The sequence below is a fragment of the Denticeps clupeoides genome, chromosome 6 (assembly GCF_900700375.1).
Source record: "Denticeps clupeoides chromosome 6, fDenClu1.1, whole genome shotgun sequence".
NCBI classification, from domain to species: domain Eukaryota; kingdom Metazoa; phylum Chordata; class Actinopteri; order Clupeiformes; family Denticipitidae; genus Denticeps; species Denticeps clupeoides.
In genome coordinates this window covers 11,750,105-11,773,449 of record NC_041712.1, presented here as the reverse complement: position 1 = coordinate 11,773,449, position 23,345 = coordinate 11,750,105, and the positions used below count along the sequence as shown (strand labels likewise).

Here is a 23,345-nt window from a genome sequence, read left to right as displayed (position 1 = left end):
TTCTAAACCTTTGCATGGTAGTGTATATTCTGAGAAGGAATAATTCATTTCGATGGCAAACGAGATTGATTATATTTTAATATCGACTTCACAATCGTCCCTGAACAGGAAGCGTACCCATTCATGGCAGTGCATTCATAGTCCTCGTCACGACCTTTAACCTTGTAGTTTTTTTCAGAAAATGTAAAGTTTAAATCATGTTATAGGATATTTTATGCGGCCTTCGTGTAAACAGTATTTGCCACGTGATCAGAACGGGACTATTTCGCATCTGTACAGTTAATGACCCCTTATTGCCTCACGTCAGTGTGACTAAATTGTATTTATTATTCACTTTAATGGATGGATTTTGGATGGACATGTTTCGTCCTCACAATGTCACATTTAGTTTGTACGATTTGGCAATTAAGCAAAAAAGTAGTGCCTTGATGCACCGACTCCATGCAGGAACACTCGTGCTCTTTTGCTGTCGTTGTGTCTTTCGGCCATGATTTGAATTCGCAACGCCAGACGAACGCTGAGTCGAAAGTTGAGTCCCGACATGCAAGTTAACGCGACCCCTGCGTGTACCGCCATACTCAGGTGGAACCCCCGGCGTCACTCCGCGCAGGTCGCTCCGGGGACCCGGTCGTTCCTCCGCCTACGACTGCGCCGCCTCATCACCGCGGAAGCGCGTCGGTGCAACGCGGCGACAACTCCGCGTCACTTTATTTGGTCTTTTTCGTCTCGGGAGTCGCCGGACGGCAGAAAGTGGAACGTCGCGACCCGCTTGGCAGGCGGCACCAGGTTAACCGAGGCCGAGTCGCGTCCGTGGGGGTTTTCGCGAGTGGGAAATGGAGCTGCGCTACCTGCTCGCCATGCTGCCCGCGCTGTGGTCAGGTGAGTTCCAGCGACGGCGACACTACCTGCGACCTGCGACACTACTACTGTTTATACTAACGCGGACAGTAGTAGCAGGAATAACAATAATAATAATTACAACAATACATCCCGTCAACAAGATCCAGACGAACCCACACACGGTTATTCTGAGCGTCGTGTTGTGGCTGCGTCGGTAATGTAGGAGTAATGTAGGAGTAATGTAGTAGTAATGTGGATGTAATGTCCTGTTTTACGGTCAGGAGTAGTCCTTCCTCGTGGCGGGGTGGCATTTTTAAGTCATTATTGTGCAGGGAGTGGCCCGATACTCATTCCTGGGAGTGTTGGGGCCTGGTTGGAGTGTCAGGTGTGGAGTGTGTTTGTGTGTGTTGGTGTTTCCAGTGTTCCAGTGTTTCCTGGTCGGGAACCTTAGACCAGACACCCTTAATGAGAGCCTTACAGTGAGTAGTGACAGGGACAGTCAGTGTCTTGCTCAGGGACACAATGGTAGTAAGCAGGGTTTGAACCTGGGACTTTGTGGTCTTTTGGTTCATAGGCGAGTGTCTAACCCACCAGCATACTTCCACTTTACTTTTCCATACTGGGATGGTGGCCAAAATATAGTTAAATGGGGCCTATAGTAGTGAAAGGTTCATTTTTATTCAATATGAATGAGTCATTAATTGCTGAATGTCTGTTCTCTCAGTTAAATGCTTTTATTTGATGTTTGTAGTAAAACAATGGACATGAGATGTTTAGATACTTGATTTCTAGGGGAACCAAGCCTCTGCATTTAAATTAAGTTTTGTAGGGGATTGTGGGTTTTTATTATTATTTTTTAGACTGGTCCAGTAACTGTTTGAAAGTGAAGTGATTGTCATTGTGAAACAATGCAGCACAGCACACGGTGACACAACGAAATGTGTCCTTTGCTTTTAACATCACCCTTAGTGAGCAGTGGGCAGCCATGACGGTGTGTGGGGATGGTGCTTTGCTCAGTGGCAACTTCCCCACTGGCAACCTTCCGATTACGGGTTTGCTTCCATACCCGCTAGGCCACCGCTGCCCCATGCTTGGTGGTGAGCTCGGCTCAGCCCCTTCGTCGAGTCTGCATTTATCTGCGCTGCATTTGTGTACTTAGGCTGGCCTTGCACTTTCACAGTCCTATCAATGGGGAAATAAAAGATAGCCTCCACAGAAAATGTGAGTCACTTTTTTTCCTTTTTGCTTGTAGAGGAAGAGGAAAAAGTGTTTTCCTGATGATGGGTCCAGCTTTAGCAAGGTAGAGATCATATTGTAAGAGATGCATTTAATTTCTTCCCATATTAATGAGGCAGGAGGTACAGTCATTATGTCAGCTTGTATGGATGTGAACTCAAGTTCCGACTTCTGTTGGTTTTTTAAAATCAGGATAAATTCAAATTCATATAAACATGCATTACGCGAATAAGTGATGCTTTCTTGTCTAAACCTAAATTATTATCATAAGATAAAAGTTTGTCTGATTTACCTGGAAGTCAAGCCTGGCCAAATAGGAATGCTGTGTATCTTACAATCTTGACTTCCAGCTCAAATTATCCAACTACCTGAGGAACGTGGTACTGTGGACAACCCCCCAGATTCCTCTTTTGGTGAATCACTGTGATTACTTGGGTAAATAAGGATATAGCCTTTAGGGGGGTGTATCTTCATGTGAGCAGATGTAATTTCAGATTAAGTGGGTACCATTATTGACATTTGTGTCCCACGGAACAGAAAGCTTTTTATTATGTGAAGGTGCGACAGCAGGAGTATTATTAAGGACCTGAAGACGTTCTTCCCTGTCCACTACAATGTTCCTCACCTGTGCTTCATGCCTGTGGAAACTAATTTCCTTTTTTCCAATGGAAGCCCATGATTCACCAAGCTATACTAAGAAAATTGAAGCTTTTAAAGTGATAGACTTGCATTAATACTTGTTGCTGATAAGGGGCCTACATGTATGCAGATATTCATTAACAACCATTTCCTGCTACCAGTCATTACAATGTTCTAAATGTCTGGACAGGATTCTCGATCACCATTTTTAAATGTCGACATATGTAAACACTAGTGTACATCCCTTCGGGCCTTATGCTAACTTGTGTGTAACATCTTTGTGGTCTGCAGCGCTGCTACAGGTCGGCGCCATAGAGATTGTCACACCCAAGGAGCTGGAGGCTGTTAATGGCACAAGTGTCCGCCTGAAATGCACCTTTAAGTCCACCCACCCCGTGTCTGAGAACTCCGTCTCTGTGTCTTGGAGCTTCAAGCCGCTGCAGCCAGGCCCGGATGAGTCGGTGTGTGTTTTGACCAGTTACGGGATCGAGGGTTTGGATTGCTGTACAGTTGGTCATTTTTTTTAAGTGTATGTTCAGAATTTGGAATTAATTATTTCTTATGGAGAAATGAAAAATAACATGGATAATGTACAAGTATGATAGACACACAGAAGACATGTTTTGCCCAATACTGGCATTTTGCATGTGAGCTTTTGTTTCCTTAGGTGTTTCACTATCAGGACGGTCCGTTCCCCCCCACCATAGGCCGTTTTAAGGGCCATGCTGTGTGGTCTGGGGACATTCTCGGAAATGACGCCTCCATCACGCTGAATGATGTACAGTTCAGCTTCAACGGTACTTACATCTGTCAGGTACGCAACCCCCCGGACTTCCAGGGCTTCGCTGGAGAAATCAGCCTCAAGGTGGTTCAGACAGGTGAGAACTGCACTGGGGTCAAAACTTTTATCTGCTTTTTTTTTCAAGATGACACCTTGTAAAGATATATTTTTAATATATAAAATACTGCTGAACATTTTGTTTTCTGTTCCATCCCATTTTCATCTCTCTCCCAGTAAGCTTCTCTGAAATCAAGATACTGGCAATTGCTGTGGGCGGAGCCATTGCCCTTGTTATCATCGCACTGGTGATCTTCATGGTTGTATCAGTGTGCAAGAGGCGACATGAAGACCCTGAACTAGAAATGAGGGAGAAGGAGTGGAAGGAAAGTGGCCCTTGGTGAGGGGTGACAGGTGGGCGCCCCCCTCTGGCTGTGCCTTGACCCTCCTGCTGTGGAACTGAATTCATTACTTCTCCTGTGTGACTGAGGAGATGAATCAAATCTAAAACCAGACGACATAAACATGTGCTGCGCCCAAGCACAGTTTACAGAATTATTTTTTTAGAAGTAATTTTAAATATTCATATATGAATGCATGTGTGTGTTTTAACTATTTAGATTTTTACATAACTTTTTAATATTTTAACTATAACAGTTATCAATGCACTGGCTGTCTATCTTTAAATAATTACAATTTGTATGGTCAATCTCATTTTTGCCCCTCCCTCATAGACGTGAGGGTAAAGCCCAGAGCAAAGCAAATCTTCTTTTGTGACCTTCACTGACAAGGCCACTTTGCCATGGCATGTATCTTTATTTTCCCTCAGATATGTCAAATACTGTCTTGGCAGCACACCATCAAAAACCTTTGTAGATAAAGTGGTTGGGTGTACTTGTGTGCCATCATACTACACTGGAACTTTGAGATCTTGTGGCCATGAACACAACCAGATCTTCACATTATGTTCTTCTCTTGAAATCCAGAAATCTTTTCTGTTCTTTCCTTTCTATCCAGTCACGCTAAGACCTTTAAGTATAAAATTTATAGCACTCCATACTCAGGCTGTGTTCACCTGTTCAGTGCTGCCTGTCCCATGTCCATACCACCCCACTCCATTTGAGTCGCCTGGTGTTCTATGTGGACATTTTTATTTCATTTCAGTAATCTGTACCCTCTTAAATAATTTTTTAAACTGGCTCATGAGACTTTAATAAAACAATGATTGAATGCATTTGGTTGTATTAAATGGGTTCTGCATAACAAAAAACAGTCTTGATATAAGAATTTATATGTGTATATATTTGTACATTCTTTATGTGGGAATGTGTTGATGCTGTGTGTGTGTGTGTGTGTGTGTGTGTGTGTGTGTGTGTGTGTGTATATGTTTGTGTCAGTCTTATGTTAAAACCGACTGCATTTGACTGCACTGCCAAGGTCATGTACCCATGCTGTGATTTGTAGACTTGTCTTTTCATGAATTTTACCTACAGCAATGCTGGTACTTTTTAATGTAGTTCTACTCTGTATTATGTGCTGAGAATTGTTGAGAAATATGGTGCTTATTTTAAATAAATAAATCCCCCCAAAATCTTCAGTTTTTTTTGGGTGAAAAGATGTTTGGTTCTGGTTGCCTGTGCGTTGTCTCATGCATTGTTGAGGCGTGCGAGAGGTTGCACATGTTCCCAGTGTTATTGTGCATGGGGAAGCCATCCTGTATTCCTTCTGCCGGGGGGCTTAGGCTGGGTGCAGCACTGTGATTTCTGCAACCGGTCTCATGCCATGTTTTCTTTCTGTAACTATTTCCTCTATCGCCACCTGGTGGTCACCTGTAACACCTTTTAACAGCTGGAGGGAAGGGGAGCTCAAGGTCTGAAGTTATATGATGCTTTTTTTGTCTGACCAGCAATACTGAACCTGTTAATGGATTTGCGGTCAGTCGTATTAGGGTGGGGCCAGTAGGTCTGCAGGTTTGAACTGCAGCTCATATCCACCTAATTAATTAAAGCAGACCCAACATCAGTCGATGGATAAATACTTTGTGTTGAATATCAAATAGTTAACGTATACATATTGTTATAGTCTGAGTATCGTTTGATTAAATTTTTTATTTAGTGTCCCTCACATTAAATGAACAGGCTGTGAAAGGCTGTTACCATATGCAGTGACCTTGCATGTGCAATGAAAAGATAAAGAGGAAGGAGAGAAGTGGAGGATGGTGAGGAGAGATGGAATCCTTTATAGCCCATGGTGCTGTATTAGAGGAGTATTTACTGTAGAGGTGTGTGTATTATTCCCCCATGGGTGTGAGGTGAAGTGATGGAGAGAGTGAATGGGTGTAAGACGGGTAGAAACAGAGTGTGTTTTGCTCTCACTGACTGCAGTAATTTCGTGAGTGCTAAGAGGGAATTGTCCCCCTCCCCCACCCCACCACTGCATTATAGCAGAGGACACATACTGTGTGTGTGTGTTCGCACCTACCTGGCTGTCCCGTATGTGCATGAGTAATTGCATGGAGTGGATTATGTGAGTGTAATTTTTTCCAAGTGAACGTGTTGAACTGGACACAAGCCGGTGAAGGAAAATTTCAGCTGCATAGGAAATCCTCGCAGGAAATGAGGGACTGCAGGACAGTTCACCAGCCTCGGAAGTTTGTTCACAACAGCACCACCGCAGCCGCCCACCCTGTCAAAACCGCGGCCACAGCTGCATCGCTGCAGTCTCCTCCACTCTGCGCCCCAGCGCCTTCGAAGGACCAACACTGCTGCTGCTCTGCCTTAACAACAAGATCTTCTCAATCACCAAGATTTAACAGCCCATTGTTACTCTCACCTAATACAGGAAAGAGCTCCGAATGCAGGTTCATTCCTGTCAAACTGGCTCATGGAGGTGAGAGGGGTTAATGGAATCTGACAGATCTCTTTCAGAAATAAGCTTTGCTTTTGTGCCACTAATATTCCACAATACAAATAACATTGTATTTGTGCACAATTGTGTAATTGCTTAGTTGGTCAGAGCTGGTTTAGCAGAATGAAGGAGACCTAGATGCATATGGATGTTTTTTATTATTATTTTTACTTCACAAATAGAAAAACATATGAAAACACAGTTCAACCATCCATTTATTACATAATTCGAGGCCTTTAGATGATACTACAATATCAGATATTTTCCACCACAGTCATCAATAGAATCTCAAAAAATAGAGATTATTTAAAAACTATTAAAAACAGCCTCAAGAAATATGTGATCAAAACAGAGGAATAAACTATATAAAAGTATTTGTGCATAAGATAAAAAAAAGTCAAATTAAAAATACACTCACTTGCACCTGGCACAATGATCAGATCCCAGCAATGCAACTAAAATGCAACTGAAGCAGAAGCTGCAGTTTGACTAGGGCTGCAGACTGTGCTGTGTTGGCCTGAAGTTTGTTCGCAGCTCAGCACTTACCTCACAGCGCTCCTCTGCACCTGCTTCGAAAGAACGCCTGCATTTCTTCTGGGAAGATGTATTAAAATAAGTACAAAGAACCCAAAAAAAAAAAAAAAAAAAGAACCAATGACGAGTTCAAACAAGTCCAAGAAATTCTGAGAAAATATTATTAATATCATTAGAAATGAATGAGAAGAGCGTGCTTTATTCTTGCTTTTCTGTGCTGTGCTCTTAACTCTCTCTTGCTGCTTCTTTTTGCATTGAGCATGATCCCCTTTCTTTTATGGAAGAGAAAGCACTGCTGGTAACACCCACCGCCTCCTTTTCTCAGGTGAGCCCTCCCCTCGGTGATGCACAAGACCTCTATACCCACCTTCTTGCTCACTAAGACAATGTTTAATCAGATCAGAATTTTTTTTTTATTATAATAATTCATTTTTTAACTTAATTACCTTACACTCACTCTAACTCACCATCCTTAATTGCCTAGTCATGTTACTCACAGGGCACACACACACACACACAACTACTGTCAATTTAGAGTCAGCAATATACCTAATTTACATGCCTTTGGATGGCAGAAGGAAACCCACGGCAACATGAGGATATAATGCCGACTCCACGGCGAGATTTGAACCAGGCCGTGCCAAATATGTTTTTATGACATGTCATCTCATGGTTGTGTCTGCTCAGTCACTGCTTTTGTAGCAGTCAGCTCTGGTGCTCTTACATGCATCTGGGAGCTGAGGCAGCATTATACAGGCACTTCAGGTGGTGTGTGTGTGTGTGTGTGTGTACAAGAGCGTGTATCAGTTTTATCATGCTTTTCATGTTCTCGTCTTATCAAGAACTTCAAATATTCTCTGATGGAACACACATGGAGACACACAGTTTTTTCCCAATGGTCATACTTCATCATAGCACACATGCACACGTCCAGCGCATATCTATATATTCTATATTTTATGTTTTGCAAGTACACTATCTGGCAGATGCCCTTATTAGGAGTGATTTATATAAGTAAACATGAAGTATCTGCCTGCCTAATATTCATCTTTGTGCCAAGGCATGGGTTCCATGTGATCTTTGAAGGTGTCCTGATGTTAGCAGTGGGTCCAAAAAGGCCTCAGTCTCTGCAGATCCCACAGCTGCTCATACTGAAGTGTAAGGAATGTAGAAGAGTCAGGATCTGCAACAGCGTTAATTGCATGAACCAGCTACATGACCTTGTTCCAGGTTCATCAGATGTAATTCTTTGGACCAGCTTTGCTACTAACCTTTGGTACTAGCCACTGCGTACCCTACTAGCATCACAGTTTTGCCTTTGAATCTGTTCCAATGCCTGTGATTCCTGCTTCCAACATGTCAACTTTGAGAAATGACAGTTCACATACAGTAAAATGCATACATCTGTGGACAGAGAGCATTTTGACCATATCATTTGTCAGTGGTTTCAATGTTATGGCTGATCAGTGCATACGTCCATATATAGAGTAAATCCCTCACACATATATGCACAGATGACCTGGTACATTAAGTTCTGGCTGCTGTGAGCCAGTAGAACCTGACACCCTCGGATTGGATGGGGAGGACACTTCCCCTCCCCCCTACCCTGTTCTATCAATAACATCATGTGAAAATGAGAGAGAGCGAGAGAAATGCAAAGTCATAGGTAACTCAACTCTGTCAATCTACCGTAAGGAGAGAGAGAGCGAGAAAGAGAGAGAGAGAGCATTCAAAGTCACAGTCACTTTGCAGGTGAGTGCAGTTACCATCCTCTCCACACACACACACACACACACACACACACACACACTCAGAGAAAGGGAGAGGCACCCTGTAGAGGACACTGATGCATCAGCATTAGTTTATGTTAAATTCTGAAACGACGCCCTGGGTAAACCGAGTGGCAGACTCTAAATAGAGCTTCGGCAGGGTCCCTTAGGAGAGTTCACCCCAGTGCCTGCCTGAAACCTGCATTGCAGAACTTCCTCTGAGCCCCCGTAACACCGGCTGACAAAACTGCATGAGTCTGCAAATGCACCTTAGAGAGGGGGAGAGAGGGAGCGTCTGACAGAGGGAGGGAGCTCTTAGGTACAGGCACCGTGCCAAGGCAGAGGAGCGGAGAAAAGTTGAGCCAGAGCCAGGATCCTGCTGCTCTGCTCCGAGTCGAGACACAGAGAGAGGAGGGATCCGGACCGGCATTGGCAGAATCTGCTGGGAGGAGCCGGACTCTGAGCCTCAGAGGGATCCGGTCTGCAGCTGCCACCCGGACCGAACACCAGCATCGTCGGTCCTGTCTGGTGACATAAAAAAAAAAGAAAAAAGAAAAGCGTCGGTACAGCACTGCTGCCTCGTCGGTGGATGCTGACCTCCTGCTGTCTTCATTCTACCTCTAGCATCGGCTAACTCACCTGCGCAGGAGAAGAGGTACACACACACACACACACACACACACACACACCATCACAGTGCATCATTTTTCCGTTCAGTTTACTCGTCTTGCATGAGTCCTGTCTCACACGTCATAAACTAATTTAGTGACACAGTTCTGCACTGAAGCTGAATATGGTGGGTAGTTTATCGTATCCCCACCCCACATCCCCACTAGAACTGCGCCCTCTGTCTAACCTACACCTCCCTCACAGTGTCGCTGAGGAAGTGGGGGGGCTGACCAACAGACAGATTCAGTCCAGGCGGCTCCCTGGTCCCTGGAGCCAGACGAAAGCCGGAATAAAACACAGCTCTGGGATTCTTGCGGAATTTACCACACAGACAGCATCTGCACTGGAACCCTCAGCCAGACGCAACCCGGGCATAGACGCACGGACATGGAGGCTCGGAACGGGGAAGATCTGCTCAGGTCTCTGTGCTCGGCGCCTGGCAGGAAGACCTGTCTGTTCCTCTTGTTGTTTCTAGGTAGGACTTCCAGCTCGCTCCTGCTGGCTCCTCGCTTTCTTCTGGTTACTTCCCTCAGTTCACTCTTGGTTTGTGGCATGCATAGTCTGCCAAATATATTGTTCTCTGTAAAGTTGTGTTTGGAGAGAGGTGGTGTGATTTGGCACGGGGCATGTTATTTTTTCATTTCTATCCATGTCCTGGTTGTGGCATATCCCCAACACGGAATCATTATCAAACTAGTGCTGGGGACAGTATCTACATGCTGTGAAGTACGTCCATAATGGTTTACATTAGTCAGCCGGGCTGAAGTGGAAGCGTTGTAGTGTTTTTGCGGTCTGGGATCCAGGATCCGGGATGTTTTGCAGACAGGCAGTAAATGGGACATTGGGGCGCTGCAGTGTTTCGGGTGGGCCGGGGGTGGAGTAGCGTGCCTCTGCATTCTGCGCTCCATCCAGTTATCAGTGAACTCCTGGCATAATGGCATTTTGCATGTCGTTAACAAGGTAGTGGAAACACTGCCATACTCTGCAGATTAGTAGATTAAGGTCTTTGGTAGGGCCTCTGTCACTTAAGACTGCCCAACATTCATATAATCTAGTGAAAGTGATCATAAGTAATGAATCTACAATGTCCCTCACTCGCTTTCCATAAGCGCTTAGTCCTACACTGTGCACAGGGCATCACAGAAAATATAGAAAATAACATTCTAAAAGGGAGCACAGTAAACATATTCTCAGAACATGGAATGAAAATAATATACTGAACCCATGTGACCCCTTTATGGGTCAAGTTGCACTTTAGAGAACGGAGACAAATTACTGGTTTAACAGCACCGGAGCCTTATTTCCTTATCAAGTCACACATTAATGCTTGAATAATGTTAAGCATAAACCTTGGCTTGTCAATAAGACATGCTTTAGTTCTAATGGTTTGATTTACAAGCCTGCTTCTGTCCTTCAGGGACAGTCTGAATATATTCTCGATGTCTATATATTCTCGATTAACCTGATATCCATGTGGGAAGGAAACAAGTCACATAAATCAATAAAATTCAGGCAAATAAAACTGTGTAGAGCTTTACGACATTAATATTGAACAAAACATTTTATGTCATAAATAGATAATGAGCAATCTAGTTGATGATTTAACATCCTTTTTGCTGTAGATGTCTTTTCAAAAATAGCATGCATATTTTATCTGATGTGATTAATTGTTTTTTGTATTGTGGACTGTAATTGTTAATAATGTTGGATTTTATCGACTGGAGTATATTCTTATACTGAGGTAGGTTTGTGCATGTAATACATTTGTTTGCCCAAATTCAGACTCCATTGTAGCCCAGAGCCACATGGTGGTGTGAAGTGACCTTGACCTCCAAGGTTGTAATTTTGAACCCCAGCTCCGACTTTGTTTGTGTGGAGTTTACATGCTCGCCCTGTGTTGGTGCGGGATCCTCTGGGATCTCCAGTTTCCTCCCGCCACCAAAGCCATGCACAATAGGAGATTTGGTGGCTCGAAATTGTCTATAAGTGTGAGTGTGCAAGTGGATATGCACCCTGCGGTGGGCTGGTGCGCTGCCCTCTGCCCAGTGTTCCCGGATTGGCTCCAGGATGTGGGCCTTTTTAGTACAACGCACTCCTGTAACAATGATGTAGTGTCTGCAGAGAGCTGTATAAATTCTGCCCTATTTCTACCATCTATACCTCAACTCTGACACACACACACAGACACACACACACACACAGTGCTGGTGTGAGGCTTGTATTCATGTAATACATCCGCAAGACCCATATGGAAAACACATGATCAGATAAAATACATTACATCTCTGATCTTTATTTAGTAATTTACATATGAACGTAAATGTGTGTGTGTTCAGTCAAAGGAATTGTAAACTGCAATATTGGGTGGCATTATTGAGTATATCAATAAGAATTGTTACACATTATGTACAATTAAATGAGTGATTTGTGTTAAATTAAGTAATTTTTGTATTTTGTTGAAATCGCCAGTCTGTTGATATCCATTGATTTTGACTGTACATGATTCCTTTACTGTACCATTAACTCTTAACACCGTATTCAGTGGTGCAATCTATTGTTTCCACATGAATGGGAGACAGCATCCTCTACACACAGCGCTGTAGGTCCAGCAGTGTGTCGTTCTCTCTTAACGTCCATCGATCCACAGAGGACTGAGATCATCACCTCTCTGAAAAGCCTACTGCAGCACTTTCTGCTTTCCACGCCAAATGACCTACAGTATGTCTGAAAGACTGACTCATTTTTCATAATAAAAAGACTGTGGCGCAGCCTGAGGTCGAGAATGAAAAAGGGGAGAGACTAAGATAGAGGGGAAGTTTTATGAATGGGCCACTGCAGCATGTGTCCGCTGTATGAAAGGAAGAGAACAGGCATAAAAGGCATAAAATATGTGTGTGCGTGTACGTGCGTACACACAGGCATGTGTATTTTTACAGGCTGTCCCCAGCTGACCTTGGATGATTAATGATCTGAAGCAGAACTGAAGGTTTTAGAAAAGACAGGGAGGAAAATGTGTTTGACGCAGAGGAAGAGTGCACGGGCTAGTCAAGATGAAGGCAGCTTTGAAAACTGTCAGACAGGAGCTGCGACTCAGAGCAGATGTTATCTCATCCATAAAGTGTGACTCCACCCACTGCATAAAAAAAAAAAAAAGAGGCCAGAATTTAGACTTGTAGCTCAACGACAGTAGAAGGACTCGACAGAATCAATATAACACACAACATAGTACACAAAATCACATGTAGTGTAATTTCACAGACTCCTGTTTAAGCTCGGAAATGCGATTTTATTTCTATGTAATTGATGGCTTTCCTCACGGTACTTACTCTAATTTTTAAATGTCTGTTCACCTGACCGCTAGGTGTGTGGTATTGCCAGGCACTGGAAATGTCTACAGGAAAAATTCCATATCTTGAGGCTGTAAATGGCAGCACTGTCCTTTTGCCCTGCACGTACCTAAGCTGCATCGGCATCAAGAACCTGTACTTCAGCTGGTCTTACAACGACAACGGCACCATGCAGAAGGTGAGGCGCTCTTCTTCACCTTTCCACTCAAATGACAACGGCACTGCTTCAGCTGGAGTGAGCACACGTCACCTCTAAGTGTCCTGGGTTCTTGGCTGGCAGACGAATGAAATTCTTCATTTCAAAGATGATTAGTGCAGTAGCTGCTCTGATTCAGCACCGCCGGTTGTGTTTTCCTGGCAGCATGTCATAAAGTGATCAGGACTGTTATAAATCAGAAGATAAGCCATGTAATTCATCTGTTGCCAGGTGTGTGACTCCGTCATCCCCTCCGAAGATGTGGAGCCAAACTTGAAGATCTACAAAGAAAGGGTGGAGTTTGTTGGCTCCTCTAAAACTCAAAACATCTCCATCCTGCTGTGGAACATCACGTTCGAGGATGCAGGAGAGTACACCTGCTATGGGAAGAACCCCAAAGAGAAGGGCAGAAACCACAGTGCCATCTTTACCCTGGTTGTGGTGGATGAATGTAAGTGAACTGGGGTGAACATGAGATTCGTGTTCTGGGGTATCATTGTCTTAATGTGATTTTTTTTTTTTTTTCCAGTGAGGGTGGTGGACAACACTCTGACCATTATCATTGCTTCCTGTGTGGGTGGATTCATAGCCCTGCTCATGACTTTCATGTTGCTAAAGAACCTAACTCTCTTCGTCCTCGCTAAGTTAGAAGAGAAAAAGTAAGTAGCTTCATTAGTACTACAACACTTAGTGGAAAAAGCCACAACCTGCCTGTATTTCATGTTTATTTTCACCTGACTCCCACAACCAGAATAGTTTTCATTGTGCTGGTTTCTGTTGTGAAGTTTGCTTCACTTAGGAGAATTATGCTAACACAAACAAATATGTTCATGTAATTCATGTAACTGACAGGACATCAATGTTCATTGATTTTTTTTTTTTTTAATGTATCAATTTTTGGCGGGGTGGTAAAAAAAAAAAGAAAAGAAAATACTACAAAGAATGCAGTGTTACAGTTGATTATTCGTTCTAGTTTACTTTTTATATTCAGTTTTAGTTCTAGTCTTTAGTTCACAGACCTAATAATCCAGAGGAGACCCTTGGCCCAGGATAACTAAAGTTGTTTCTCTTGCCGGAATTAAGGTCAAAGACAATGGAAACAATAACTGAGCAGAGTGTAACCCTGTTGTCTGCCTGTGTTTTCTCTGCCTTTTGTAGTAAGGAGTGCCTTGTGACGTCTTCAGGAATCGATAATACAGAAAACGGCCTCTCAGGATCCAAAGCTACACCCAAGCCGACACCAAAGAAAGCATGAGAGATTGCACCCATGTGTCATCAGACTGTGTGTGTGGTGTTCTCTGTGTTGATTCATTTCAGACGACAGCAAAAGAATATTTAGCAATAGACACATTTTGCTTTCCCATATCTGCTTAGATTCCACTGTATTCTTGGTTTCAACGGATACGTTTTTCAGTACATGAATCAACACAGAGGCTGCTGCATATTGGGGCATACATTTGTATATGCTCTGCTGCGATGCACACAGGCAATTCCAACTACCTAGCAAGTAAGATCAGCTGGTGTACATCCAGATACCCTGGGACTGTTTTTCTTATAATAATGTTTTTTAAAAGTTTTTAAATGTATTCAAAGGTCACTGTAGGATAGAGCCTATGGAGTGTGCGGGAGAGCTCGGGAGGTTGAGTCCAGCTCAGCAGGAAAAAAAAAAACTATTTTATTTTGCTTGAGATAAAAGACACCAGTGCCTGTAAGCGCTTCTATCCCCACCTGCTGGCGGGGAGGTCTAAGCAATGCAAAACAAACATGTGCAAAGCATAAACGCTGCTGCAATGCATACGCAACCAAGAAAATATTCCAGCCGATGAATGAAACAAACAGACAATCCCTAAAAACCACTCCCCTTCAGAGACAAACATATAAAGAAAATGCTGCTTCTAACAGTTAACCAGCGCACTGAGCATGCGATAAAGGCCAGAGTTTCTAGATGCATAAAGCTTAACAGTAGGAATATACTAAACTATGCTAATCCCAGAAATAATATATCAAAACCATGTCACAAGAAAAATACACATTCATTAGTGTGTGTGTGTGTGTGTGTGTGTGTGTAAAAACCCATGTCAGCAGATGGTTTTAATAATATGCACTCATGCGCTTCGATTCTACTGATTTCCAACAGATACTGTGATGAATCAGGTAGCATGAATATTCAACCCACACTATTACAGAACATAAATGCAATAAGAAGACGTGACATGCACACGAATTACAGGTAAATTTATGATTATAGATCACTGTAAAGATCATGTTATTTTTGTCAGGACAACGAAAAAAAAAAACATTAATCTGAGGTTACATTACATTAATCTGAGATTAATCTATGCACAATTTTCAATGAGTTAAAAAAAATAGTTTACATATGTTAGGGTTCACGACATTTTACAGTTCATAAAGACACCCTTTTACTCATTTCTGACAAACATGATATATCAAAATGGGGCTCTAAAAACATTAGACAGCTGCAATTTTCTCTTCTTCCTTTATACAGTTATAAAGGAATAAGATTATACTGTTGTATTGGATATCTAGGAAAGGCTAAAACAATCCAATTTTGGGGGAAACTACATCCAGTGGGAGCTGTACATGCATTTTTGACAATTGTTGGAGTTGTAACAGAGGCTCAGATTGCCTGGGGAAACAGACCCACAGGGCAACAGTGATGGTTGATTACTAACATAATGGTAATAAAGACTGGTTGGAGGATGAGGATCACCAGGACCTCACAAGAGTCTGGAATAACCTCTACTTTCTGTGGTTCAAAGTGTTAAAAGTAATTGGAGAAAGAAACTCCTTCAGAAAAGTTTCAACATCTACAAGGGGTGAAAATATGGCATCATGGCCTGTAACAATATGGTTTACCTGTAACAAAACAGGAACCAAAACTTATCTATATTTTACCAAGAGCTCTGTATTTTTTACAAGTATATCAAAAGATAAGTCCAATAGTATTAACGCTGCCTATATATAAACTATAGGCTAGAATTTGGAGAGCACATTGAATCCATTGCATTAGTCAATTTCTGTAAACGGGCATGTCTTTATGAAAGCAATGCTTAGCTGCGGAATTCTGAAAAAGAGAATGAGGGATCATTTGTGGTAGTTTGCTGAACAGTCTGTAAATGACCACAACAAGATTTCTGTGCCAAAGTGAATAACCCAGCAGAAGTGGACTACATACATGCCTACATGCATTTGCAAGTAACCGTATACATCCTATAATAGGACACTGAAGTAAAAGATGCTGATTTTATCCTACCTGCCATTACACATTTCATATGATTTTAAGCAGGAAAATGGCAGCATAATAAAAGCAAAAGAAAGGTCAAACCTAAAGGCTTTTTTACATGAATTGTCCTCCATGAGCATATGTATATTTTACCTCCAACGCCACTCTTAGGCCTAGTTCAGACTACACAATTTTAAGTCTGATTTTGATGTTGCCTCACAAAAAAAAAAAAAATCCCCAGTCAAAAAGACAAACCGGTAGTTAATTGGAGAACCACAATGTGTGCAACACGCTTGTTTTGTAGTCAGGGGTGATGAGACATGTAATTGGAACCTTTATGTCAAAAATAGTGTAGTGTGAACTGCACCACAAATGACATGTAGTTTGAACATAGCCTTACACTCAAGCAGAGTGTTAGTTAGAATGGAAAAACTGCTCCTACTACCTCCATCCAGGGCTTTGAGGAATGGGCACCACATGAGCTTCTTATGATTAGCAATAAATGTCAGATACTTGTAACATACCAGTTAAATAGCCTTTTTCAAAAGAAAAAGGATAAGCTCTGAAAGAATAGAAGTGTTACGGTATCATATCTTACCTCAGACAGCACACACACACACTGACTCAGTAATTTTCAAAAACAAAATGGTAAGCTTTTTCTATTTAGTCTGCCTGGAGTGCAATATGTTCTTTTGCCTTCGGTTCCTTTAATCAAATTTTTTTTTTTTTTTTTTTTTTAAATGGAAGGATGAGGGGATGTTTTAGAATGTTTTGATGAACAGAGTACATTAGTGTGTTTGTGGTGAAGAAACTTACTGGAATTCAAAAGGAATGATTCTCCTAAAAATTAAAATATTTATAAATTCTCAAATTACAGAACTTTTCAGTCTTTGTCAACAGTTGTTGCAATTGTACGGACCACAATTTGAAACCTAAAGCCAGTCGTCTAAAATTAAAAACTGCTAAAATTAAAAGGGAGACAATAAATAAATTTTTTTACAAATAGTATGGCTGATCAGCCAAATATGTTATTGCACTTTAGACAACAGAATGTTCTAGAATCTTAAAATGGCATATCATTGCATTCAACAACATTTTTCCATCCAACTAAAACAATACTGTAAGATTATTCCTTCTGAGAAATTAGACCTTTCTAAAAGCAGCATGGCAAATGCAGCCCAAATTGGACTGAAAGGTCCACAAGAACTGTATGCTTGAACAAGGGGTCATAAGAGAAAGGGGAAAAAAAAAAATTTTTCCTGCCCATCTATTTGACTAGAAGAACTGAATCTTCATATACTGGGACCCACTCTGCAATGTGCACTCATATTCTCACTGGTCACAAATGTGTAAATTTGCACCAATGAATGGAGCTACTGAACCCACCCCTTAGCCATGTCTTGAAAGATATGAATGTGTGACAAAGTAGTTACTCATTCAACTGCACAACCATGCATACAAGTTGTATCCTTTTATTTAAAGCCATAGAAATAATTTTTTTTTTTTTTATTAAAAATATACATGTTTTTTGCAATTAAAAAAAAATCTGAAAAACTGGAAAATAAAATTAGTTGCATGCAATACCTGATATGGTTCTTTGGTGAAAGTGAATAGCAGTTGTGTGGACACTTGTAAAAAACATACATTTAAAATGATTGGAGTAATGGATTCTTACAAAAAGCATTCTGCTTAATACTGTGACAACACTGGATGGTACACTTATCCTTTGGGTAAGTGTACCTTGTGGGTTATTTTTCAGTGGACCGAGTCATGAATGCTGGAGGAGAAAAAGAAAAAAATATCACGATACATGTTATTGAAAGAAGCTGTGATTAGTGAATGAAAGGAGCTAGGAGATGTGTGGAGTGTCATGGGAAACCTTTGTAAATTTGGCATTATCCACAGAGCAGAAGCAGAAGCGCTTACCTCCATGGCTGAATGGATCCAGTCCATCAGCATGCTGACGTTTGTATAAACACCAGGGTAACCAGCACGGGCACAGCCCACCCCCCAGCTCACCACCCCAACCAGCTGCCAGTGAGAGGATAGGAACACCAGTGGACCCCCACTGTCACCCTGGTTGGGAGAGAGAGTAAAGTAGCTTTGTGATCAGTTTAAAAAGAGTTTATGGGATTTGAGAAAAAGAATAAAAATAAAATCTACCTGACAGGAGTCAACTTCACCCTTCATGAAACCGGCACAAAGCATTCTGGGAGTGATTGTGGAACCATACACAGAGATACAGTCCTTTTGGTCGATCAAAGGGACTGTGGCCTTCTGGAGCACCGAGGAAACTGCTCCTGAACAAGAGCAGAAAATTCAGGCCACAAACACATGTAAAAATAAATGTGTCGCGCATGACCAATTGTAGTTCTGCGGTACACATCCCCCTGCCTCCCAGATTCATTTTGGTTTATAATAATGTACATAGAGGACGTTTCAAAATGGAAATAAAGATCTCTTTATACCGTTCTCATGAAGGGCACCCCATCCAGTCACAGCCAGGGAATCCCCATTTTTTATAGTCAGCTGATCTGGAGGCAGACACACAGGACGAATGGTGTCTAGGAGAAATGAATTAATGTGTAAGTATGCACTCCTGCAAATAAGCAACATATTTAATACTTGATCTGTGTTTCAGGCAGCATGGGTGGTTTCTGGTTTTGAATGCACAGCAGTGTCCTTGTTATTTATAAGGAAAAGGAAGAGACACCCACCACCAGTTGTGACTGGGCTGGAAAGCTGGATCATGGAAATATCGTAGTCATTTGCCTTTGGATTGTATTTACTGTGGACAACGACCTTCGCCACAGAAATGGCACCGGAGGTAACAATGCGGTTGCTGCCCAGAGCCACTCGCCAGCGGCTCACGTCAGTTCGCCTGTGTACACATACGGGTGTGGCGACAAAAATATATAAATGCGGTTATTCATAGTGTTTTGCATCAAATGCTACTGTATACAGAGCCCGTATGACGGCCGTGGGACTTTCAGCTGGCTACATATACTTATAAATTTGTGTTTGTGTGAGTGAGAGAGAGAGAGAGAAAGATAAAGACCCAGTAAAACAGTGTGCAGCAGAGATGACCCATGTCAGGGACACCAGAGACCCTCCACACAGGTGCTGTCCATCCCACTGCAGACTGGCCTGCCACGGCCAGTCCTCTATGGCTGTATCCACACCTCCCACAATCCGGTCCTCACCAAGAGCAATACCACAGTCTGCAACACACACACACACACACACACACATCATATTTCCACACTGGTACCAGATAAAAGACTCAATTTTTATTTATTTTTACCTGAACACGACAATGCAATGACAGAGCCAGAGGAGCAGGATTTCCTGGTGAAGAGACAAAAGAAAACCAGATCTCAACAGTCAGATACTTGCGACTAAATGATACACTTCTAGTCAAAAGTTTGGACTGGCCCACTCTGTGGTGGCTAGTATGATTGATCCCCCGCCCCCCGATTTGTTCACTCGTCATTATCAAAATGAAGTGTTAAGCATGAACCAGCAAGGTCTTTGGAAACAACCCTTGTTAAATTTAAGGCAGTCAAGAGAATCCAAGCATGTGAATCTGCCATTGCAGCAAAAGCGCCCTGCTTTGGAGAGACTTATTTGCTACTTTTTTTTTTTTTTTCCCCATAGTCCTGTCTTCCTGTTTTCCAAACTTTTGTCTATAGTTTACATTTTATTACAGTGGTTGCTTGATATCAAAATAAATCATAAACGCCAAAATTACAATAATTCTGTCTACTCATGCTTATCATATCCAGTCAGCCTGTGACGTCAAGTCCCCTGTTTCCAGTTCACACTGGACTGGCAAGGTTTATACAACAGCCTTACTGTGGTGTGAGGGCAGAGTAAACTGGAGTGTTGTTGAGCAAAGCGTCAATCTTCACTGTGACAAAGGACTTCTGGAGAGAAGTTGGGAGACTCGGCACTGGGACCCACACACTGCGAGGGCTCCTGGGTGATGGGAGATTGAGGAGACAGTCAGCAGATCAATGACTATCCATCTTTATCCTCATCCCCCCCCCACACACATGGAACACACAAAAGAAATCCCCTTTTAATCGACAAAAAAAAAAAAAAAAAAAAAAAAAAAAAAAAAAAAAAAAAAAAAAAAAAACCCACAAATATTTTTGGTTTATGGTGTAAATCCTTTTTTGGTACATGAATTTTCCATGTAAACATAAGGCAGACTGCAAAGGTCAGATCACCACCATTCTCCCATGACTGGCGCAGATTAGTGCAATGCTCTTGTAAGGGTGGCTCAGCAATGCTAACATGTCAGACAGCAGTACAAGGTACTAAACACAATGCATAGATAAGTTGTCAGGTTTCAGACTGCCAAAAAGGTGGATGAGCTGAATTATGGGGTCAGTTGAAGGTCTTATCAGAGAATGAACTTACATTTTTCAACTTTGTATGGATTTGTTTATAAGGATAGGTTTTCCCCATTTTGCACTAAAGAGCAGATTACAATGACTAGGAATAGTAATTTATTCTAATAAATTCAGGTCTAGCATGGAGTTTTCAGCTGCTTTAGGGTCCAATCAGATCCTTAGGAAACATTTCAAGGATGACACGGAAGTTAGCCAGATTAACTACTACCTAGCGTCAAACACTTAAACTGCTCAAAATCCTGAATTTGTCAGACAAAACAATCTGCTCTAATTCCTCTTAAGTCTAAACAAATAGGAGGACATTAAAATAAAAATTAGAGATTTTTAAATAAATAAATAAAAAAAAAAATTTTAAAGGAAAAGGCCTTTCTGAAATAAGAGGACAGTGTGGTCATGACCAGCATGATCAGGCAGCCTTACTGTATACAGAACTTGTTTTCACGATGGCCAAATCACAGTAATCTTATGAAAATTTATATGTACAGCATTTATCATACACTTGCAAATCTGTAGTGCCAAGGACAGTCTGCCTGCAGACACCCAGGGTAAAGTGTCTTGCTCAGGGACACAGTGGTAGTATGAAATTTGGGTTGTGACTGGTCTTCTGGTTCATAGGGTATGTAACATACTACAAACCATACTTATAATTAAGTTCAAAACACATTTTAATGCATCCCATAAAACCATAACTCCAAATTAATTATAGCCAAATTAACGGGTGGGGGGTTCAGCATGAGACTAAGCTGTGGACCAAGAAAAATGTATATATTTTTATTCTAGGATGCCTTTTGACAGGGGAGTAATTAGTTTTGAGGCTTTTTTGTCTTTATAAAATCATGAGTTCAGTCGGTCCTTTTTATATTTTATGAATTATGCTAAATAAATGTTTTGCAGACAAACATTAGGGGCAGTGGTGGCCTAGCGGTTAAAGAAGCGGACCCGTAATCAGAAGGTTGCCGCAAAAGCACGGTCCCCACACACTAATTAATTAGTGTTTGTCACGGCCCAAGGGTGATTGGTTAAAAGCAGGGGACATTCCGTTGTCTCATTTGCTTCACAGACCAAAAAAAAAAAAAAAAAAAAAAAAAAAAAAAAAAAAAAACTAAACTTTACTCTAAAGGTCACTCTAAACTTCAACATTGGGTTCAGTAAGCAAGGCCAGATAGCCTAAAATTACAATTAGATGATTAAGAGAGAAACACAAATAGCGGTCACCATTGCTGTGACGTCAGATTAGAACAAAACACCCAAAACCAAGTGCAGTCATAAGGTCCTCATATGAGGACACAGAATTACTCACACTGTGTATCCTAACTGTTGACAGGCAGCAAGAGTGTGTTGCCATCTCCAGTTCTCAGAACACACAAAGCTCCAGCCTGCCGGTGTGCTGTACACCTGCAGCAGCAGCCGCTCGCTCACCAGACGCACTGCAGACGCGGGATTCAAAGCTGCTTTTAGACCATTAACACAGTTACCGAAAAATAAATAAATAAATAAATAAATAAATAAATAAATAAATAAATAAATAAATAAATAAATAAATTCCACAGATGTGAGGGCACTAAATATCTTTACATGAATCTTCAGTCACTTCTGGACAGTAAGTAGACCTCAGTGAAGAGACCAGCAGATAAATCCTGGTTCCTGACAACTGCTACACGAGGACTTAGCATGAAACGAACAAGAGGGTCAAATGGACGAGTAGCATCATAATGGACATTTATTAGTCTCTTATTGGACAACCACAAACCCTGCACTGACACCACTTGCAGGCTCACTCTACCCTGGAAGGGGGGGTTCCTCTCTGCATCACTTCCCTTTCTCTCTCCTAGAGTTTTTCCTTTTGCGCAGAAGGGTCAAGTGTGGGGGTATCAACTGTAGGGCCTGTCAAAGCCCATTGACACATACTGTATGTGGTTTTAGGCTATTTAAGAAATAAATGTTGTTGTAGAGGGCTGTGTCTATACATGAGAGGGCATGTGAGGAGTCGGACCTGGAACGGCGGTGCCGGTGGTCATGTTGGACACGCACGAGGCCTCATCCTCCCCATTCTTGCAATCGGCTTTCCCATTACAGGCCAAGGCTATGGGGATGAACGTCAGCGAACGATAGCAATAGAAGAACTTGGAATTGATCAGCTCCCTCACTGACATGAGAAAGACAGAAAAATTACATTTAATTTGACCAAAAAAAAAAAAAAAGCACACAGTGACAACAAAATGAGTCCTCTGCTCTTAACCATCACCCTTAGTGAGCAGTGGGCAGCCAGGACAGGTACCCGGGGAGCAGTGTGTGGGGACAGTGCATTGCTCAAGGGGACCTCAGTGGGACCTTGGCAGATCAGGATTCGGACCGGCAACCTTCTGATTACGGGTCCTGCTCCTTAACTGCATGGCCACCATGGACCAAAAATAATAATAATAATAATAATAATAATACAGACATACTGTATGTGATTTTGGGCTATTTATTTATTGAAATGTTATACTTTGCACCAACATTAATAAGGAGAGAAAAAAAAAACCCTCTTACAGAAATAGGCTGCCAGAGCCAGCGCCACCAGAACAGCCAGCGAACAGGTGACCGAGACCAGGACCAGCTTCCACCGAGGCCACCGCTCCCCGGAACGCGCTGCCGGCATGGTGGGGCCGCTGCTGGGGGACGGGGGACACGGGACAGGCGAGGCGAGAGGACCGCGCGTTTCCCGAGACGCGGCTGCTCTTATCGGGCTCTGATTGGCCGAGGCCTTCGCTCCAGGTGCGCGGAAT

At 42.2% G+C, this 23,345-nt stretch overlaps 3 protein-coding genes across 4 annotated transcripts; 2 read left to right on the top strand and 1 right to left on the bottom strand.

The window, feature by feature from the left end:
* Nucleotides 1-637: 637 nt before the first annotated feature.
* LOC114793144 (myelin protein zero-like protein 2) lies at nt 638-5,084 on the top strand. The gene is made up of 4 exons (XM_028984862.1): nt 638-879; nt 3,007-3,176; nt 3,383-3,593; nt 3,731-5,084. The coding sequence occupies exons 1-4, from the start codon at nt 834-836 to the stop codon at nt 3,895-3,897; spliced, it is 594 nt and encodes a 197-aa protein (XP_028840695.1). The 5' UTR covers nt 638-833; the 3' UTR covers nt 3,898-5,084.
* Nucleotides 5,085-8,634: 3,550 nt separating this feature from the next.
* On the top strand, nt 8,635-16,438 carry scn4bb (sodium channel, voltage-gated, type IV, beta b). Of its 2 annotated transcripts, XM_028983774.1 has the most exons (6): nt 9,033-9,358; nt 9,577-9,847; nt 12,734-12,897; nt 13,147-13,366; nt 13,445-13,574; nt 14,074-16,438. In XM_028983774.1, the coding sequence occupies exons 2-6, from the start codon at nt 9,760-9,762 to the stop codon at nt 14,168-14,170; spliced, it is 699 nt and encodes a 232-aa protein (XP_028839607.1). In that variant the 5' UTR covers nt 9,033-9,358; nt 9,577-9,759; the 3' UTR covers nt 14,171-16,438. The 2 variants fall into 2 exon arrangements, with proteins under 2 accessions (XP_028839608.1, XP_028839607.1); XM_028983775.1 differs by lacking the exons at nt 9,033-9,358; nt 9,577-9,847 and adding an exon at nt 8,635-8,686.
* Nucleotides 16,439-17,914: 1,476 nt separating this feature from the next.
* Nucleotides 17,915-23,218, bottom strand: tmprss4b (transmembrane serine protease 4b). The gene is made up of 11 exons (XM_028983061.1): nt 23,110-23,218; nt 22,571-22,723; nt 21,878-22,004; nt 20,015-20,137; nt 19,464-19,507; nt 19,218-19,380; nt 18,877-19,040; nt 18,628-18,723; nt 18,323-18,459; nt 18,039-18,235; nt 17,915-17,936 (listed from the first exon to the last, which is right to left on the bottom strand). The coding sequence occupies exons 1-11, from the start codon at nt 23,216-23,218 to the stop codon at nt 17,915-17,917; spliced, it is 1,335 nt and encodes a 444-aa protein (XP_028838894.1).
* Nucleotides 23,219-23,345: the final 127 nt, after the last annotated feature.